At 41.4% G+C, this 21,994-nt stretch overlaps 1 protein-coding gene across 1 annotated transcript; it reads right to left on the bottom strand.

Annotated features, from left to right (window-relative positions):
* Positions 1–3,409: 3,409 nt before the first annotated feature.
* LOC311365174 (death-associated protein kinase 2) lies at positions 3,410–21,687 on the bottom strand. Its single transcript, XM_084484690.1, has 13 exons — positions 21,419–21,687; positions 16,201–16,280; positions 10,024–10,162; positions 9,395–9,616; positions 8,741–8,879; positions 8,136–8,265; positions 7,091–7,139; positions 6,740–6,766; positions 6,279–6,431; positions 5,281–5,326; positions 5,025–5,114; positions 4,594–4,671; positions 3,410–4,216 (listed from the first exon to the last, which is right to left on the bottom strand). The coding sequence occupies exons 3-13, from the start codon at positions 10,080–10,082 to the stop codon at positions 4,136–4,138; spliced, it is 1,074 nt and encodes a 357-aa protein (XP_084340816.1). The 5' UTR covers positions 10,083–10,162; positions 16,201–16,280; positions 21,419–21,687; the 3' UTR covers positions 3,410–4,135.
* Between the last annotated feature and the right edge of the window lie 307 nt (positions 21,688–21,994).

Below are 21,994 nucleotides of genomic sequence, written 5' to 3'. Positions count from 1 at the left end.
CAAATATGGAGAAACTGGACAACTACCATGGCATCAGTTTATATGTAGGCAATGGCAAAGAGGAACAACCACATGATACTGAACCAACTACAGTGGGCCCTTAACCCCCATCTGAGATGGAACCAAAATGTCTTTCAAGAGAGAGAAACCATCGCAGTCCCTATCTTAGCCTTGAGGAGAATAATCGAAGTGGTGGAGAAGAATAGCCTGTAACCGGCAGTGCTATGTTTCAAAAAAAGCGACATAAAACAATCTTGCTAATACAGTAAGAACAGAACCTTGTGGCGGCTGTAGTAGTCAATGCATGTTTCTCCTGTTTGTACAGTAGCATTGAGCTAGCCCATCTCAGAGCGCTATACTGGCCCCGCGCCAAGGGAAATGTACTTTTCAAGACAAGATGGTAGTCGCATAATATATTCAACATTTTATAATTCAATTCAGAAAAACATGCCCCATCCCTACTATTGACTGGCACAAAAAAGAGAGACCACATTTCCCCTGGGTTGGCCACTCTTCATTGTCTCGGCATAAACTCCTGAATGATTTCATGGTACTTTTGTTTCATAAGGCCTGGACTGGTCTGCCCGCCTGGTCCATATCTGAGCTCTCATGCCCTCTCTCCTGCTGTGATCCCTCAGATTGTCTGATCAAACACTATTGTCTGCTTCGCAGTCTAGATTGAAGCTGACGGGATTCTAGATTGGCAGCTCCTAGACTGTCTTTCCTTCTCCATCACATCCGTCCCTACGATTACTATATTAAAATATCCTCTCAAAATGCGTTTCTCTTCAATAGCTTTTTACACGGTTTGATCTGCTTGTATATGCCTGTGTACATATGAACCTCTTCAGGGTCAATATTTTCTGGTCTTGTCTGTTTGGGGCCATCTAAACTGTGAACTTTTACAGCACTTTGGTAAAGGCTAGTTGTTTTTAAAAGTGCTATATTGTTACATTTCATTTGACAATGCCACACATGGCAAAATCCTGTCTCTTTATCTGAGATTTCAGTTGGTTATGGCAAAATAGGGATTCCCATCACCATCTTAGTCACTATATTACAAGTCATAGATCAAGGTCAAAATAACAATAATAGACAGAGAGACAAATATAAAGGTTTTGAATTATTTAGAGCTGAGATCATCTGTTGAGTTTTGTTAAGCATCAAACTTTAAACAATTTCAATTGAACAATAAAAAGCTGAATAAACAAGAGCTGTAGGACTAACATGAGCTTGTATTTTTGGGGAATCACCAATGAGCCACAGGCTGTCGCTTTCTGGTGTGTTATGTGATGGTGTTATTCTGCAAAAGCAGACTCATTGCAGGGTTGCTATTGGTTACTGCTCCAGTAAAAGAATGTGTGTGTGTGTGTGTGTGTGTGTGTGTGTGTGTGTGTGTGTGTGTGTGTGTGTGTGTGTGTGTGTGTGTGTGCTTTTATGCTTACGCATGTGTGAATCTTGTATATATATATATATATATATATATATATATCATCAGCTCTGAATAAATCCAAACCTATTTGTTATTTATTCTCATAGTTTGCTGTGTCTCTGTTTTAGTGTTATTCTGGCCTAGATCTATGACTGGTGACAACGTTACTAAGATGGTGATGGGACTCTCCCTATGTTGCCTTAACCAAAATTTCAGGTAGCCTAAAGAAAGACATAAACTAGAGCTGACAGCAGGCCCTTCTGGTCTTTTATATTCAAACCGGGTCTGACTATTATTTCATAGTAAATAAATAATATTTGCTTCTAAATAAATATTCTAAAAAGTGTATATCTGACGTAGGATATCCATAATGAATACATATACTATGTTTAATACGACGGAAGGTGCTTATAAACTGCACTATAGGCGAGAAAGGGCGGGACTTCCATAACCATGCTTCCAGCTGCAGAATAACGATAGGCCTACCTCAAAAACTCGTTATTTTTTAGTTTACGGTTCACTAATGAACAGTGTGGAAAACGACGCCCGATAGTTCTGCATATTTGCTTTCATCCAATAAATTATATCATATTGTTTCTATGATTGCATTTTCCTGAATTTAATTATTGATTTATACTTACCTGTGCATTGGTGAAGGAGTTTGACTCACCTCTTTGGACCATCGGTGGAGCTGTAGATTGACAACATTAAATTCATTGTTGTTGGGCCTTGGGTAGGATTTGGTTTGACTTGACTCGGGGAGGACATGCTAACCGTAGGGGCAGTATATGCTTCTTATTCCGACCACACGGCAAGACGATCTCACAATTGGTGAAATCGTTGCTCTAGGCCTGAAAAAAGTAATCAAGGAATAAATACCAGAGGAAGAAAAAGAAGCAGGAGGTAAATCCCCTCGGCAGTGCTGACCAGCAGGGGGCAGCAGGAGGTCAACCTCCGGAGACTGAGCCATCTCGCCTATTGCGTGCCAGTCTGACAGGGAACCAGACTGGTGATGGGGATGAAACGCCAGAAGAATCCTGGGGATTTATTTCAGTAACCGTGATAAAATGGAATAGATAGATAACTATGTTTAAGATCATATAAGACAAATTACCATGTTCAAAACGAAGAAGGGTTTGGGTTCACTGGCTCTTTAAGCCACACATAATGAGTCACACATAAGGAAGAGTAAAAGGCAGAGGTCGGAGGAAGTACGATTTGATTTTTTCTGCTTCTGTTTTTTTTACCAGAACCAAAGGCTCCAAAGCTATTTATTGTCCCAAGCAATTTAGCAGAGCTTCAGAATTAGGATAACAGTGCCGCCTTAACAGTGGCGGTTTTAGGTACGGGCGAAGCGGGCAGCCGCCCGGGGCGGCATTACAGGGGGGGCCCCCCCGTCAACAACTCCGCCAGACCGCCAGCCCGAGGTACCCAGTCTGAGTGGACTGTGTTGGTATGTTTCCCCTGTGTTCACCGGGCTTTCCAACCACACCCAAAGACCTCGATGTTAGGTTAATAATCCGACCACGGCCCTTGACCAATGCACTAGGCAGTAGGTCTGGAGCTGTCCTGGGTGGTATACTGCCCACTGCTCCCAGTGCTGTTGGTGGTGGGCTACAAGCAGAGATCACATTGGGTTGGAGTGTACTTTTGCAATAACAAACAATTTAAAGATTGGTTTCTTGAAACTAATTCAATCATATTGTTTTTTTATGTCTATGGATATTGGGATTGGGACTTCTGTCTATTCATTTATTAATGCATTTGTCTGAAATTAATAATTTATTTATTTTACCTGTGCATAGGGTTGACTCACCTGTGGAACACCAATAGTTTGGACCATTGGTAGATGTGTAGAAAAGGACACTCAATATGAATTGTTGTTGGGCATTTGGTTTTGCGGGACGCTATGCCAACAGGGAAAGTTTATGGAAGTTGTGCTGTTCTGAAAACTAGAAGTTAAAACCGGAGTTGAGACTTGTTGAATATATTTTTTTATTGTTTTTTGTTATAACTTTTTCTTTTTGTTTACAAATTGGGTTAAAATAAATACAATTCTTCATCTGGAGCTCAATTTTATCCTGCTTATTCCGACCAAATGGCAAGACGACCTCGCAGTAAATCATGCATTTTCTATAATTCTCTATAAAAATGTAGCAATGTAACCGCTATCTGAACTTTGATGCTGATTAGTTCAGGTCATTTCCTTTCCAGTAAAATAATGTTGTTTGCACCGTGTCAACATTTGTTGTTCTTTAGTCACTAAACCTTCTGACGACCCTGCCCCCCTGACCCTGTTTACTGTTTCACTTTCACTTCATCTTCAGTTGTGCTCTGCTGATGGGAGATGTTGTAAACACTCTGAGTTATCTACACTTGAGTAACGATGTTTCCAAAGAATGTCCAAAGCCTAGCCTTTATTTGCAGCATACCAACCCAATGTCCATTCCTATAAACCCACAGTTGCAATATGCCAACCATCATCAAGGTTTGTCCATGTTCATGCAATTAATGACATAATCCATGAAATAAGAAAATCCATAAAAATCCAAGCTCCAGCAGTGCCCAGAACTCAGTATTGACTCATTGTTGACTTTAGCATCTTTCAAAGCATTGTTGGCCACATGGGAGAAATGCTGTTTTTTTCTCACTGCAGTGTAACCATGGCTATTCATGGGCACATCCAAGTAGATCTCATCAGCATTATGAACTGCTACTGAGCCTGCGACGCATGAGAGAGGCTGGCTTGCTCTCCGTGTCTTCAGAGTCACTCTCACAGTCCCTCTGGGGAGAAGGAGATAAGGCATACTCAGTGTGGAAACACGCGTTTAAAAAACATTACCAAATAAGACACCAGCTATCCAGTGTTATACACAAGCATGGACCGGGAACGGGACCGTCTCCAGTGCTTCCACAGTCTTGTGATCCTAGCTATTGTGCATTGACAATAATCAATTAATTAATATAACATGTATAAAATCAAATGTATAATAGTATAGTAGAGTATCAGACAATGACATATGGTCTCGCACATTTTCTGGTATACACCAAGTCATACAATTTTATCCATGTTTATTAACTGCATAATTGCATAATTAAACTGCATAATTGATGGCATGATCATCCGATCTGATCAATTACAAATAGCATCAAATGCTCACCAGGTTCGCATTTGCCCCGGAACTTAGAAGATTCAAACGCAAAAAACGGTTGCACATCCACACCATGTTGTACGACATCTAGAGAAACAGTGAGAGTGATATAAAGAGACAAAATCAAAGAGGTTATTGAGAGTAGAAGAGGGTTGTACTGTGTCTCCCACCATGTTGTACCAACTGGTACGTGGGGAAGGGACAAAGACAATAAACAGCATTGAAGCCAGTTATGACATCTATATATCAGGAAGTAAACAAATGCTAGTTTGAATCCATCATTTCACTCATCACTAAGAGATGTGTAAGCTTGTAAATGAAAAACACAGAACATTTCAGTATCAATGTTTCAAGCGAAGGTCAATATTTGAACATGTTTTAATAGTTAACAAATTGCGAAAGTGCAAAGTGCGATTATGACTACCCATGATCCCACTCACTTTCCATTTCCTCTTGGCGTTGAACTTCTTGAAGTTCTTCATGTTTATTGAGGAGCGATTTCTATTAGCCATCTGCTTTCGTGTCATAGGCTGAAAAAGAGATATATGTTGGTGGTTAATGTCTGGTACTGGTATGTACATGTAAATTACATTGTTATGACATTAAAGTATGCACTCAATGTAATTTGTTTGTTTGTAGTAATTCATTTAACGCCATAGCAATAGGGGTTGCATAGCAAATTAGGCAAATGTTTACCTTAATCCACTGATGGATTAGACATTCTTCAGCTGTCATTCTTTCACTGCAAAAAACATATAGAAAAAGACACATCAACAAAAGTAAAACAATGTATCATAGTAATATAATAGATTTGATAGATTGTACATGAACTTTGATGATGATGTTTCATAATGATGAATGAATGTGCTTTTATAACGATTCTTTAACTATTTATTTTATTTTACAGCAATTAGTACCATGATAGTAATTCAACATGTGTTTTTTGGGAAGACATAAAAGACAAATAGTAGATTTCAATTGGATATCCAATTCAATAATTCAGAATATTGAACAGGTGTACCTCATGGCCAACAAGATTTGGAAGTGAAGAGATGTATTTTTTCTACTACAGTTTTATCACATTAAATGAGCTAAGGTGCTTGAAACGTTGTTTCAAGCAACAACGTTGTTAAACGTTGTTTTCAGTAGTTAACGTTAACACCCAAATATGTGTGGCGGAGACATTAACTCAGAGGATAGTTGGTCAAATGGGTGAATTGAATTAACGACACAATGCCCAGACCTATCAACAGAGTTATCCGTTTTAATGGGCTTGTTGAATCAGGTTGGCTGTCTTGCAACTAGAACTCTGCTGGTTCAATCCCTGGTTCCTCCTAAGTGCCGTGGTGTCCCTGAGCAATAGACCTTACCCTTATGGCTTCTCTCACTGAGGTAAGACTCTGTGTATGAATGTGTGACTTTGAGGCACTAATTGTCAAGCTCTTTGAGTGGCCAAAGGTTCAGAAAATACAACATCAATGTGGGACATGGTTGCAATGAACTCAAGAGCTCAACCAGAGTTTGAGTCCCATGGTGGTGAACTCAAAAATTTACCACGGTAGTTCACCAGCATCAGAGCAACTCTGCCCACAACCCGTTACATCTGAAGTTAGTTTAACATTGTTAGCAGACTCATAGAAGTTTGTTTCAAGCGTCTCGGTGTATCCACTCTACACATGGAAAATGGGACTTACATTGGATCCTTCACCAAAAGTTTCTGGATGAAATCTTTGGCCAAATCACTTGTCATGTTGAAAACATGCTCGGGAAACTCAAACTTCATGGCGAGGATGTTCTTCAGAGTCTCTTCATCTGTGTTATCTTGAAATGGTGACAAACCACTTAATCTAGAGAGCAAGAAGAAGAGTGTCAAATGTGTCAAACTGCCTAGAAAAATTAAGAACAGTTTCTTCTGTCACTACTTTTCAGTTGGGTTTGAGTTGAACAGAAATATTTGCTGCTCAACCTCGACTACAAAAGGAAATGCAGGCGGACTTTCAATGTTTTTCCAATTATCCAATGTTCAACTAAATCTGATAGTTGAACAAGAGCCACAGGTATCATGACCTATATGACTCATATGACTCACCGGTTTATGTATGGCTTCAATGGTACTAGAATGTGTAATGTGTTAGTGCGTGAAGTAACAACTTACAGTATGTAAGTAATCACGCCAATGCTCCTACAAGAAAATAGACAAATGTTCATGAGCAACTTCACCTTCAGTGTGAAATAAAGAATACTACTAAACATATAGCCCTACTAGCTTACAACTGCTGAAAAATAATAGTCAATACAGTCATAATAGTACTAATAATATATGTTTGGGCAAACCCAATTTTTGGAGAGCTTGAGAAAATGAGATCCGAAGTGATTAGGAATGAGGTTAGAATGACAAATAACATAGGTAGGCAGTGGCAGGCCTGCAGCTGAAATAGAAAATGTTAGGAAAGTGAGATCATGCACTGAAGTGCCTTAGCATTACATAGTAGGATAATAATTTTACCACATGTCTGTTGCTGTGCTCAAAGGACTGTAGTTAATCACCTCAGGGGCTGTGAAGAGAATACAACAGGGACTTTTACAACAGGGAAAGATTTTAGAGGTCAAGTTGTGCCTTAAGGCACGTAGCCCAAAATCGGTTTTGTTTTGTTTTGTTTTAAATGCGGTCTTATATGATCGACAACATCGTGATCTATGTCATTTTGTCGGTTACTAAAAGAGAGAAAAAACTGGAGTGAAATCCTGTTTGCCAACTGGTCTGCCAACCAGTTTCTTAACACTCAGCTCCAAACAGAGGTGGCATTGTTTTTGAGATGTCAAAATGTATTTTTTCACACACAGCAAGGTGTGTGTGGATGTGTGGAACTCTTTCTGGTTCATGGCCATGTCCGAGAGATGCATGTATGCATGCATGCATACATGCATGCACGCAGACGCACACGCACACACACACACACACACACACACACACACACACACACACACACACACACACACACACAAACACACATACACACACACACACACACACACATATTCAATTTTCCCTAATTCCCACAACTCTACCGGAAAAGACACACAGCATTGCATATTTCACCACTGCTTTTGAGAGAAAGTCCCTCTCTTTACAAGAATAAAATCTTGACTAGGCTTGAATGCCTGTGCCAGCCATCCAGAAGTTCAACTAAGACCAAACCGTTCAACAACTTATTTTAGATGCAAAGTGAAGTAGTTTGTTACAAAGCAGGGATATGGATTGATCCTGGTCCAAAAACTCAACATAAATGCACAATTTTTTTAAATCAGAGGATCAGTCCAGATTTGGACTCAAATTGACATGAGATTGAAATTGATTGATTTAATTGTTAAACGCATGCTATTGCATGAGTTGCTTGTTACATGCAGTTTTGGGTGATCATGTAAAGTCAACATACCACTCCCCCCACCCACCCCCTCTAAATAAAGAAAACTCTACCAGATGTGCTTTTCACTATAGCTCCAACAAGGTGTTTGGTTTTCTAGCAGAGTAAAATAGTATTGACACTTACGAATGTATTGTGGGGTTCCACACATACTCTTGTACTCCTCTCCTTGCTTGAACCGGTGGGCCAATCCAAAATCAATGAGCTTGATATCTGGGTTTTCAGCATCTTTGTCTGACAGCATGATGTTCTCCGGCTGTGTGGACAGAACAATACATCTTCAGGGGGATATATATAACAGATGGACTGGACTGCATTTATATAGCGCATTTTTTGTAACCAGTGGCCACCCAAAGCGCTTTACAATATTGCCTGACATTCACCCATTCATACACACATTCACACACCGACAGCGGCATCAGCCATGCTAGGCAACAGCCAGCTCGTCGGGAGCAGTTAGGGTGAGGTGCCTTGCTCAGGGACACCTCGACACTCAGCTAGGAGGAGCCGGGGATCGAACCAGCAACCTTGCGGTTACCCGCTCTACCCCCTGAGCTAATGCCGCCCTAAATATAAGGTAGTCCCTTCTCTGAGTCAATAGTATCTAATCTCTCAGAATACAGACACCTGGATGTGAATATGCCAACGTCAACAAATTCAACATGAGTCACCACGACATTCAGAGCTCATTGTGTACAAAACCAAACAGCTGGACATTTCCATTTGCTCACCTTGAGGTCAAAGTGAGCGATGTGTTTGCTGTGCATGAAGCCCACGCCCTCCAGGATCTGCTTCAGGAAGGCGATGGCCTCGCTCTCCGTCACGTTGTCCTTTGCCGCGATGAAGTCGAAAAGCTCCCCGCCACTGATGCTGCAGAGAGGAAACACAAGAAATCCAACCGTCATTGAAAACATGTAGTCCTTGTGTCTCTACAGGCACAGCAGAAGAGATGGAATTCTATACACAATCATATATGACCGAATCCAGACATCTTACAGAGGAGGAAAGAATGGGACAAGTAAAATACGTGCTGTGTGGCAAAATCGACATAAGACATAGACATAAGAAATCAGACATTGGTATGGAGATGGAGTTTTACACCGTGCTCTGAAAAGCATGCATATTATTACATAGCTATTCAGTGATTCACTGCAAAGTGTCTTAACAGACAGAATCATTAAGAAGATTAGAGGCATTGTACTTCACATCATGAAACATTTGTTGACAATTTACAGTAGCAGACTTGAGCCTTGTGCCGCATCGATCCTATGTTTGCGTCTCAAATTAAAGAGTTGATAACCACAATTGTTATATACACATGAAAATGGACGAAAATAACAGCGGCCGTCAAATATCACCGTTTTCATACGATCACACAAACTCACAGCTCCACGATGATCACCATCTCCGCGCGGCATTCGAACACGTCCTTGAGGGCCATGATGCTGGGGTGCGTCAGCGCCTGCAGCAGCTCCACCTCACGCTCCACCGCGCTCCGCTCCACGCCCAGGCGGCTGCACGCGCTCTTGCGGGTCTTAATGAACTTCGCGGCCCACTGAGCTCCTGTGGATCGCTCTGTCACCTGTCGCACCTGCCCAAAGTGTCCGCTATGCGGAGTACCGGCAGAGTGAATCAGTGCGGTTACTGTACAAGGAGCACGTGTGTCCATAGATACAAGAGGATGTGTCCATGTATGTCAGATTGTGGCGGTGTTGGGGAACGTGACGGGAGATCAATATATGGGATGTGTGACACAATGATTAAGTAGTTAATGCAGACTTTATGAGAAAAACAGAAATATCTGTACAATAGTGATGCCAATAGTGATGTTTTGACAGAGCATTTTTTTGTTCAAGGAGACAAAATAAGCTTGTTTTACTCTTTCCTTTATATTTTATAATATTATACAAGGGTTTGGTTATCATCCGTGAGGCGTACTTCCCAGTAAGGATACGATGTTCTAAAGAATGTTGCTGGAGGAACATATTTTCATGCACGCCAACATTCAGGTTACCTGCCAAGAACGACGCCAATCTCATAGAGGTCTTCAACATTCTCGTGTTTGAACGCCATGCTGACGCCGCTTGTTCTGACTCCGTTGATCTTTGGTCGACTTTAAGAAACTCCAAACTTAGCATCCATCAATCTTGCACCTAGAAAAATCGAAGCCATTTTTATAATTCAAGAGATACACACAAAATACCTATCTTCAAGGGAAATAGGTCAGTACACACACACAAATAAAACAACAACAACATGAAACAAGTTAAACAACAATAACTTGATAATAATATGAATGTAGAGTTTAGACAGAGGGGGTAGCAATTGCCGGAGCAATCTTAACTATCTTACATCATATGAAACAAAGCGAATAACTGTTAAAAGATTAACAGCAATTTGCACGGCAAGTTTTTCTCAGAGGATCATATTTTTTGCTTTACTTCCCAACATAGAGCTTACTTACGTAATTTGACTGACTTTAGATTTTGGAACAGTATAAGACCGCTACCATATGTGGAAATCAATTGCTCCAAAAGGCGCAAACTGTTGGGTGTATTCTGGTTATATAACTTTTAAATTGACATGCATTTGAAACCCCTTTTTTTTTTTCAAATGTTCTATCCTATCCGGATATTATAAATCCTGTTGCCATTTATAAGGTTTCGATTTTTACAGTTTGATGAGGTAGGAAGTGTCAAATCCACTGAGAGCAGCTTTGCCACCACCATCATTTTAGTTCCTTTTTACACATGGTATCTGAGTAAGCGTCAGAGATCCTCATCCTCATCCTCATCCTCATCGTCGTCCGCTTATCCGGGGTCGGGTCGCGGGGGCAGCAGCTCAAGCAGGGGGCCCCAGACTTCCCTTTCCCGGGCCACATTGACCAGCTCTGACGGGGGGATCCCGAGGCGTTCCCAGGCCAGTGTTGAGATATAATCTCTCCACCTAGTCCTGGGTCTTCCCCGGGGTCTCCTCCCCACTGGTCGTGCCTGGAACACCTCCCAAGGGAGGCGTCCAGTGGGCATCCTTACCAGATGCCCGAACCACCTCAACTGACTCCTTTCTAAGCAAAGGAGCAGCGGCTCTAATCCGAGTTCCTCCCGGATGACTGAACTTCTCACCCTATCCCTAAGGGAGAAGCCAGCCACCCTCCTGAGAAAACTCATCTCGGCCGCTTGTATCCGCGATCTCGTCCTTTCGGTCATCACCCACCCCTCATGACCATAGGTGAGGGTAGGAACGAAGAGATTAAGACATCAAATAAACATTATTACTTATTAATTATAAAAAAAAATTTATATGCTTGTCTTTCCCTATAATGACAAACCAGAGCTGCTTTTTCATCACCATTTAAATAAAGCCTTTATAAATGGCAATAAGAAGAGATTTTATTATTACATGTAGGATAGCAGTAGCCTAGTCCTAACTAGACCTTCGTACTCATTTCATTCATTCCGATGGTCTAGAACTGCTATAGAGACAAACGATTGCTCACTTGAAGGCGGGTGCTGTTGAAGTTTAAAACCTATTGGCTCTGCCCAGTGCCACTCCGGATCTGCCTTAACCAATCGCTAACGTTTGGTCGTGACGTATTTCATGCTTAGCAAACTCCTTCACCACTAACGGAGCCAGCTGGAAAATTAAACTTTTCCCGAATCCCGTGGGAAGAAGTGCCACAACATCTTGACCACCAACAAAAAAAAAATCTGGCTTTAATTTATCTAGATTCGGCAGAGTTTCCACAACAGACCGAATAGCTTTCTCCATGCTCTTCCTGCTGCTTCCTGGTATTCGTTTGACTACAACTGAAACTCGCGCACGACCTGTACGTCACTGTTCTCAGGCCGCGCCTCCTGTTCGCTGATTGGAGGGACAAACTTGAGGGAAAAAAAATTGTTCGAACATACAGCACTCCCAGACCTAGTACTGAAGTGAAATGAAAATTGAGCGGAAGTACGGAGGCGGGCGGAACCAGGCTAGGGTATCAGCTATGAAGCTTTCAAACTGGCAAACAGAATCAAGATGCAGATGGTGTATCACGGAGGCCAACTGGAGAGATGATGGAGACACTAACCCCAAGAAGAAAGCTCTAGAAACCATTCATCTACATCTCCCCATCTGGCAACACTTCTCCTTTCTCTGTAAAAACTGTCAACTCCACTTTCAGGAAACATCCTGATTCCTGTCACACAGTGACTGGAGGCCTATCCACTGCTCGCTTGGTTGAGCCATCAAGGCGATCCCTTGCCGTTCTTGAGTACAGTGACAGAGCTTTCTGGGCACCCTACCCTAAGTGAGAGAGAAAGTGGAACTAAAATGTGAAGCCACTCACTCATGCACAAATGCAATCACAACTGAAGTCACAGGCTTCATGCCATAAGAGCTTATGTCCAACATCAACATCAACATCATCAACATCAACTTACTCAGTGTGCACTTTATCATCTCACTCACAGTGTATTAAGAACCTCAAGGGCCCATGCTAGGGATAATGATTATAGATTCTGATGGTACGATTATAGTCTGCAAAATAACTAAACATTATTATGCATTCATTTAATTCACAACACTATGGATGTATTAAATCATATGAGCATTCTTTAATTCAATGTTGTATTGTTTTTTTTCTTATTAATATTTTATATATTTAAGAATGATTGATCAGATTTTACATCTGGCGTGAGAAAATCCTTCCTATTCTAGTTTTGGTTGTTTGTTTAGCTCAGCCATTGTTTAGCTGATGTAGCGTAGCCCCCTTAAACACAAAGGACACTCTCATGACAGCATGTGATCGTTTCTCCTGTTGTAAATAGGCATGTCCTGCAGAGTACCACAATAAAGTAACGTACAACCCTAGCAATGGTCTAAATCAACGTCTCCTTACTCATCAAAAATCAATTGGGTTTGATGACGCTCTCTGATAAACATTCCCCACGTCACCTGTGGCACACTAACAATGTAACAGCCGGGAATACCTAATCCATTACTTCACTATCCGGAGAACATTTAGACTGCGGCTGGTTGAAGACAACTGGTTACCATCGTGCTTTGCAAACCCAATATAGACCAATAACCGCTAATGCGATTTGTCTAAAGACCAAATGTCGATAATGTTCTTAGATGTGGCTCATGTACACCTAACGATGGTACATTTGCCCGTGAAAGTCCAACGTATTGGCCAGATGGTCAAAATCACCGATAATAAACATAAACAATAAAGCCATAGGCTGGATGAGATCGATCCAACATCATTGCCGCCCAGTTAAGGAAGGTATTCTAGAACCGAAGTTCGCTGGATTTGGCAGCCTCACCTGGCTGAGTCTGAGGGCGCACTCACACTAGGCAAAGTTGCCCTGTACCGTACTCAAGTACGATTGCCTCCCCCCCCACTGTGCCGCTGGCCTGTGCTCACACTAGGCAATCTCAACTGGGCCTGAGTACGGTTGCCCCTTGTACATATAGGTTGCGTATCCGTGCGTGTGCTTGTCGGCTCATTAGCATCTGTACCGTGGCCTGAGCACACCTCTCCGAAGTGTACGGAGGTCACGGAATTTAACTGTACTTGAGTACGGATGGCGTACTCACACTGGCCAAACGATCTAGACTTTAGGGGGCAAACGTACTTTAGGGGGCACGGTACAGATGGCCTAGTGTGAGTGCGCCCTCAATGGACTCTGGGGCTGGGTGAGGCTGCACACCTGTTGCACAGTAATCAGTAATCAGTGTGCACAGGTTAAACCAGACATCACCCACACACACTCAGGGAGAGATCTCCTAGATGGCAACATGGAGCACCCGGCCATGTATCATTATCAAACCTTTACAATAAACCAGATTTAACATCACATCATCACCAAACCGGATCAGCATCACCACCCTCCACCCAGGTGACTTCTATTGGGCTCTTCCAGACAAAGGACGCAGGGCGGTGATGTTGGATCTGGTTTATTGCCAAGGTTTGTTTATAATGATTCATGGCCTGGTCATTGTGGCCAAAGAAATAGTTGCCACAATGAAAACCATAAAATAAAGATCACCCATACTGGAAGAAAGGCCACATCCCATCTCTCCTCCTGTCATCCTGCTGCCACCAAACCCCTCCCGTTGCTCCCCACGCCCCCCCCCCCCCTCATGGTCCCCCCCTCATGGGCCCCCCCTCACAGGCCCCCATCACCTCAGAAGACCAAGGACCCATCAATTTGAGATGTTAAGAAAAAAAGCTACAGCAGTGGAAAAAAAGAGTTAAATATCTTTAGAGTTATTGTGATAAATGATTTGCTGTTTGTCTTCAGTTACAATGGACCCTTAGAAAGGGCTGCTGTGGTTTCCTCATTTCGGTAATGGCTGACATCTGGTCGGGGAGGAGACAGGGTGTGCTATGGAGCAAGGCGGGGCCATACAATGTCTTTAGGGAGGGAGGTGGGTGTGCATTTTAAAGTGTTTCCGTTTAGGCGCCAATATAAGTGATGGCCAAAGTAACACAACCATTTGTATGTACGGGTCTTAAATGCCTCTACCATCTACTTGTTGAGTTTGGCGGGCTCAGCAGGTCATCAGAACATCTTTTTATCTGTTGGACTTCACAATGACAGCGACGTGGAATGGATCATTCAGGGGATTGAGCAAATTAAGTATTTCCAAAGTGCTGCATATTGAATCCCATTAAAGATCAACTTTGTCAATACTTTCTTCTCTTCTAGCTTGATCCAATGGCTTATGATGTCCTCTTCCGACCTGTTTGTGACAAACCTCACAGGACGCTTGTTGTAGCAAGTCATAACTCAATTGATATGTATCTTCAAGAAACAAGGGCACTATGCTAAAAACCTTTTTGGTGCAACACCAGATAAGATTAAAAAATGCAGGGATCTTACAAGAAAAGTTCTATAGCAATGAGGTTAATGCAATCTTTAGGTGAATTATAACCTAAACATGTTTATCCATTTTAGAGAGCTCTGAGAAACAGAGGCACCCATATATCCAGACAGATCTGTGGCACGATGAGCCATTCTTTCCTGCAAGATTCTGAATCTTGCGGGCCACTTGTTTGCAAGGTATATGTGCACCGGATCCCTTGACTCTGACTTTGTGTGACGTGTGTCGTTTGCAGAGCTATTTCTAACTGGAGGAGGGCTGAATGTCAGCACAAATGTGGATAAATACTAACTAAATAAAACATTGTGCATGGAGATTGCATGGCAACTACGCAAGAGTATCAGGTTAGCTTTTCGTATTGTAAAGATTATTATTACCTTATAAGGCATGTTGTAAAGGGACTCAACTGACACAGTTGAGTCTCTATTGTTCTCTATTGTTTTATTGTTTTATTGTCCTAGAAAACATTCTTGACATTTGCAGAGCATGTGGAAATGCATGCCAAATGCAAAGCCCCGGAACAAGGAAATGGACCATTAAGACTGTGTGTGTGTGTGTGTGTGTGTGTGTGTGTGTGTGTGTGTGTGTGTGTGTGTGTGTGTGTGTGTGTGTGCTAGAGTATGTTAGTGTTCATATTTATATTATTTATTATTTATGTATGTAAATACATAAATAAAATATGTAAAAAAATATGTAAAATTTATGTAAATAAATGTAATGTTTTATTTTCTGTGGCTGTTTTAAAGGATATTGAAAGGATATAAAGGTTACTGTGATTTTGGAAATGTTTCTGTTGAGATTAAATGTAGGCTATCTAGCTCTTTTTAAAGCATTAGAGCGAGTGTTTCAGGCAATGCAGAGCTCGGTCCAATGGTTACAAACCGTGACATTTACATAGCACGGTTAATAGTGAAACCGGTTAATCGTTGCCAACAATCCATGCTTGTTGTAGGAGAGACAGTGCTGCTGTGCAACAACTTCCTCCAGCAAAAAAAACATTTTATTTGAATTTATAGAAATTAATAGAAATTTTGATGCTGTGAAAAAAAATGAGGTCATCATTTTATCCCTTATCATAAGAGGCCTTGACTTGAACTTCATACCACAAGCAACTCTTTCTTGCTTGCCGTAATTTACTAGTGTGATTAGTGTTATTATATATTTGTTAATATTTTACAATAATAATTCTCATATCTTAGCTTTCAATATTTTAACAGGGATGAACAATCTGATTAACCAACCACATCTACACAATATCATACTGTCCATCGCCTTACTTGCCAACCTAATGGAGATGTAGGTGACTTGGTTTTACCTTGATTTCACACTTTTTCTGGTGCGAGTGCTGATGACGTAGACTCCACGGTTTCTTGAATTCCAGCAAACATCCAACCTCTGCAAGTGACAAAATAATATGTAAATCAACAGGAGCAAGACGTCTTTAAATTCTTGCAATTTAATGTGAGATACTTAGTACAGCTGTACTATAAAATCTACTCAGATTCTCTGTTAAACTACTTTTTTTGCATTATAATAACCGATAAAAAGGATAGAGACTCAAGGTGGCCTTCCTGAATATTTGAATGTAATTTAACGTCCGTTAAAGGGATACTCAGAGATATCTGTGAATGGCTGTTTGCCTGTACAATTCGTCATTGTGAGTCCAGAAGGGGAATTTGCTCGGTTAGCATTTGCTTCTGTTAGCCGCTTCCATTGACTTGCAGAGTTACTGCTAGTAGCCTAGCTCCCGTTCATGTGGGGAATACACTTTTTACTTGCATCGCAGGCAAAATTATATTATCCGCTGCTTCTTGCTGGGTGGTCCTCGCAGATGGTAACCTTTAGGTATACATATGGCAGAATTATCAGTGTTTGTAGACAAACTAGAATCTTGTGTAGTTACTTACAAATGAACAGCGTATTCCCCTCAGAACAGGAGCTAGGCAACTGTTTTTCATGAAAATTATGAATATGGAATTAAACAACTTATCTGATTCTGGGTAAGACAGTCAAATGCCAATTTACAGATATGTCGGAGTATACCTTTAACAAACATTAATTAACATGAAATTCTTACAGCTTGCCACTTAAAGTCCCTATATCCTGCTTGATTTGCTTATTATAATGCAAAAAAAGTGATGGTTCAACTGAAAATGTTAGTCTCATTTGTCTATTTGGGCCTTGTTTGCATTGCTGTGGGTTTTACACACACACACACACACATAGACTGTATAAAATACAAAGGCTCTTAAAGCAGACTTTTCATATATGTGAATTGGTGGCATATACAACAGACTCGCCTACAAAACGAGTAAGCTTACCCGTTGAGATTTAACCATTTATTCACCTAGTTTTTTGGAATTTCTTTCCTCCCTAATAATAACTAGAATTAGAAGTAGAAGATGGTGTACTGGGGGGGAGGGGGGAAAAGGAAAAAAAATGTGAGCACTGTTTTATGTTTTCATGCGTCTTTACATCGTGAACATTTTGTATGGCCAGTGCTCAATAAAACATATAAAAAAAATTAAAAAAAGAATTAGAAGTAGAAAACAAAAATATCAAATGAATGACGTTTTAATGACGTAAGTATGCAAACGGAAACAGTTGGTAACCAAGATAGTGCCAGGTCACTTTCATCACAGGTTTTTGTAGACGCTTCTTATCAGCCGGCGACTATCATTTAGTAGCTTCCTAAAAGGTTTTTATCTTAGTTGACAGTTGTGTGAACATGTGTTTTGGTTCCACTTATACTGCACGAGTTAACTCATAAGTAGTTTAGTCATGGTAATACTGCATGAGTAAACATTGTCGTAAACGTTTTTTGTCAAACACCGACATGTCTCATCACTTGCTCCCGATATCAGAACCATATCGGCAAAAGTGTATTTAATCCTGCCAAACTTTGACCTGATATCAGGTAGCACATAAAAAAAGAAGTAGTTCAGATTTGGAGGATGAACTTATTTCCATGCCTGTTCTGATGCTCATTAAATGTATAAATGCCCCAATTGACATTGTTAAACGAAAACACAGAATTGCCTTGTCAGAGGCTTTAAGAAGCTATCATTTGAAATGAACTAAAAAGGTGCAGACTGAGAAGACACATTATTGCTCTGATATAAAGAGTGTTCAATCGACAGTTACTTGGTGGACCTGAAAATGTCATGATGATGTCAAGGTTCACACAATAAGTAAAAAACTGGTCATGTTATGGTTGGATACAGCTTGGATTCTTGGATTTAGCAATGTATTGGAACAGGTTTATGTTTTACCCCACTTGGGGAAAAAAAAGAAACAATAATATTATATATACTGTACAATATATATAGGTCAATTAATAATTAATAGTAGGTATCTTTCACTGCCTATAAACGTAGCAGACGACCACTGCTGCAGAATCTAGTTTCGATCAACTGATCCTAAATTGGTTAAATTGGTTAAACAAATGTGTTATTTTAACGCAAAATAGCTAAACAACACGTCAGTGGCCTGTGGATCCACTCATCATTCCGAGATCGACTTGGTTACGGCAGAGCTGCATGCATCCTAAGGGTTTCCAAACACACGGTTTCCAAAGTACGAGAGTAGGCCTACTTCCAACTTCCAACTGTGATGAAAGCTGTGAGGCAAGGCGAGGGCCATATGATGCCAATACTAACCACTCACAGACCACTGAGGGGTTGGTGTTTACATCAAATCGCCCTTCCCTTGCCTCACAGCCCAACATGTCCACAGACCAACAGACCTGGGCTCCCCCCCCCCCCCCCCGCCCCACTGTAAGTTGATGACACCTCTTCCCTGTCCTCACGCCCCTCCCTGCCCCTGTTTCCGTCTCTGGTCCCCACTTTTAGTTGATCTATGTGTATTCACCCTCATCCTGTTTGATTGCGCTGAAACCTCAAACAATGGCGTAGCTCTGTAGAAGGCAAAAGTAGACGATTAAAATGGTTGTGTGACTTTACAGAGACTATTATTAGTCCACATTTTCCTAGTCGGCCCCTACTGACATAACCATTCCTTTCTTATCAGACTGATTGGACTGAAGGCCAGGGCTGCTGCAGTGCATGTCCACAGAGTTCCTACAGTGAGTGTTCAGCCAGGGCAGTGTCTGGCCCCATGTGGACCCTAAAGCCACATCCTTTTAAATCACTCTCTATTTTCAATGTATTTCCATTTTATTTTTGCTTTCGGACTGTGTATGTAGTACTACATCAGTGTTAAGCCGTGGCCGGCGCTGCTGATTCAAATTGAATCCGAACTGTAAACATTTGGCAGTGAAAGGTGTTCAGATTTCACACAAAAAATATCTATATTTAAATTGAGCTCTTCCTTGTCCACGCACATCCATCGTTTGATCTTGCCTCCCTAACATGTACAGATGAGAGAAAACGTTTTTAAAACTAGAGAGTTTATACTGTGCACTGATGCTTATGGAGATGCATCTATTTTAATAAGGCATGCAATATAACCAATGGCAGGGACCTTTAATAACTTTTTTATTAAACATAATTGTCAACCAGGACCTCCAAAAAATAATAATCTGAAGAGCCACTAACTAGCAGCTGAAATCCTCATCCTCACCTAATGAAGGAAAGCATGAATGGCTTTGAATTGCGAGAATTAAGTGAATCCCCTTCCGTGAACATATAAAGAGGAACTACATGATGCTGTTTCTGTCTGAGCTTCACAGCAGGCTCTCAGTATCTTCACCTGACTGAAACTGAAACTGCACCGACCACACATCATTTTTGATAGCATTTTAAAAATATATAGGTAAAAATGAGCCTGGAAATCCAGACCATATTATTATTTAAATCCCAACCGATAAGCATTGACTCCCAATAGTCCAGGTTTTTTTAAGCTACAAGTTGAAACCTTGGGAAGGAACACAGAGGGATGGTACAACATGAAATGGCTGCCACATTGGTTCTATTGTGTGCCAGCAGAAAGAAGAAAATATATTATCCTCCTTCCTTTAGTTATAGGGTCCTAAATCAAAGGTGATGTACATTCTAAAATAGGTAAAATGTTCTTAAACATATCTACATATCTACACGTTCGTAGTGAGTGGGTGTATAACAATGATTATAACAATTATCATAACAATAATCGTTATCCTGAAAACAATCCTTCAGATGAGCTAGAAAAGGAGAGGATAGTGGAAGAAGAGAGAAAGAAAGAAGAAAGGATGGGAGAGGAAAGGGTGAGACGAGAGGATGGAAAGTTGAGGGCATTTGGCCGACTGTGAAACCATTAATCCCTTAAGTCAATAGCTCTGATGTGAGCAACGTCGGGAATTTTGTGTACTGATCCACCTTTCAGTGGGTGTCCTGTAGCACAAGATCACCTCATTGACACTGTCCGTACATGACCTTATCCATGGCACTTGGAGAGGGGTCTCCCATGTATCCTGCATGCATCCCTCTGGAGTTAATGTATGATCTGTGATCCTAGTCCCTCCATGTGGCCCCGCTCCTGCTACTATGCTGTGGTTTATATAAACACAAACACTAACTATTGTATCTAAAGCCCTTAAGCTTCTTTGCATGACTGCCTTGCATATTCAGGTGCCAGGCCCGCCAGTGAGTGACGCATCCTGACTAGAGATAGGACACAGAAGACAAATCTACACAATGAATATATTATAGGAACTAAAGGTCTTAATATAGTTTCACACGTTTTATGTCTACACGACCGTTTAAAACAGTACATTACTTGTGCAAACCAACAGCTGACGACACTGACAGTACGTCCATCCTCTTTGGCACGTATACCGACATAGACTTTAGAGAGCACATACCAAATGTGGTAAAATATAATGCCCATAAACGCAACGATTTATTAAGCATATTAGAGATACAATGGAGGAGAATGGATTCTCGTGCACAATGATAGTAAACTCAGGTAAAGGTATCGAAAATGACATGAGCGCCTGTGGTCTGCGCCCCCCAGCGGCGCACAGCCTCATTACATTATCTTAAGAGGAGTAAGAGCGGCGTAAGGAAGAGATAGCGTACAAAGACATGGTTACAAATGTAGTACAAAATGTTCATGTGGATTTTGGTGGCAGGGCCCTCTTCCCGGATAACATTACGGTTAAACTAAGGACATCAAGGAAGGCAGATCGGGGGAATATCAAAAAGATCCTTCCAGATTCTGAATTGCCTGTTTTTAAAGAGATCAGCTGCGACGTGACATAACAGAGTGCTGAAATAGGGCCAATCTCAACCTGTCGTCAGTCTTAAACCTTGTTGTGCCCAAGCGGGTAATGTAAACACAACTATGTAGGTAGACATGGTAAAGAAGTGCAGGTGTGAGCGGTACAGGAAGTCCCCCCAGACTCGTCTGGACTTGCAAAGCGACACACCGTTGAGACATTTCCCCAGACTATGGAGGCGCACGATCACTAGATGTTAGATCTTACACTATCTGAAGAACCGCATAACCACCATGCCATGCGATCAGGTGAATGCAACAGTCTGCCCTGAAGTGACCCAAGCTGAGAACAGTCCACGGTGAGGGATCGTACTCACCAACAACACGACTCGCAGGAATGCATGACTGCAGGTGATGCGGTCCTCACTGGATCGTGTCAGAGCCTCTTCCACTGACAAAGTCGTCACGCTTCAGTACACGCACCTCGTCCTGATCTGTTCGTCGTTACTTAAAATCTACAATTTGAAGTCTGAGATTGAATGCGGAAAGGATGTGGGCCGAGAGCAGCCGTCCAGTTTATAACATGCTGCAGACGCTTCACTAAAGGACCCTCCCCTTCATAGGCAGCATCTAACTTCTCCAGTGACGTAGACTCCTTCTCCTCGAACAAACCTGTTTGTAAACCCATGACTCAACGCCTGCTACGGACTTCTCATGATGGTGTAACTAATGGAATGCGGATTTCGATTGATTCGCAGTTCATGTAGACACAACGCCGCCAAATTAGGTTTAAGTGTACCATTCACAAGTCTGCATGAAAAGAAACGTAGGACTACTACTTAGCCTCTACTCTACTTCTATTACGGTTCGATGCATTTATTTTCTGCCAAATCAAATGTAAGCCTACTTGACCAAATCCCCTTTTGACCTTGTTATTAGTTCCATTGCAATCT

Source organism: Micromesistius poutassou (assembly GCF_964030765.1).
Source record: "Micromesistius poutassou genome assembly, chromosome: 20".
Classification (NCBI taxonomy): Eukaryota; Metazoa; Chordata; class Actinopteri; order Gadiformes; family Gadidae; genus Micromesistius; species Micromesistius poutassou.
This window is presented reverse-complemented; position numbering and strand designations above follow the sequence as displayed.

Coding starts and splice junctions, on each gene's coding strand:
- LOC311365174 (XM_084484690.1), bottom strand. CDS start 10,082: ATGGCGTTCAAACACGAGAATGTTGAAGACCTCTATGAGATTGGCGTC. Junction 8,880..9,394: donor ATGGTGATCATCGTGGAGCT/GTGAGTTTGTGT, acceptor TCCTCTCTGCAG/CATCAGTGGCGGGGAGCTTT. Junction 5,115..5,280: donor TAATCCATCAGTGGATTAAG/GTAAACATTTGC, acceptor TCTCTTTTTCAG/CCTATGACACGAAAGCAGAT.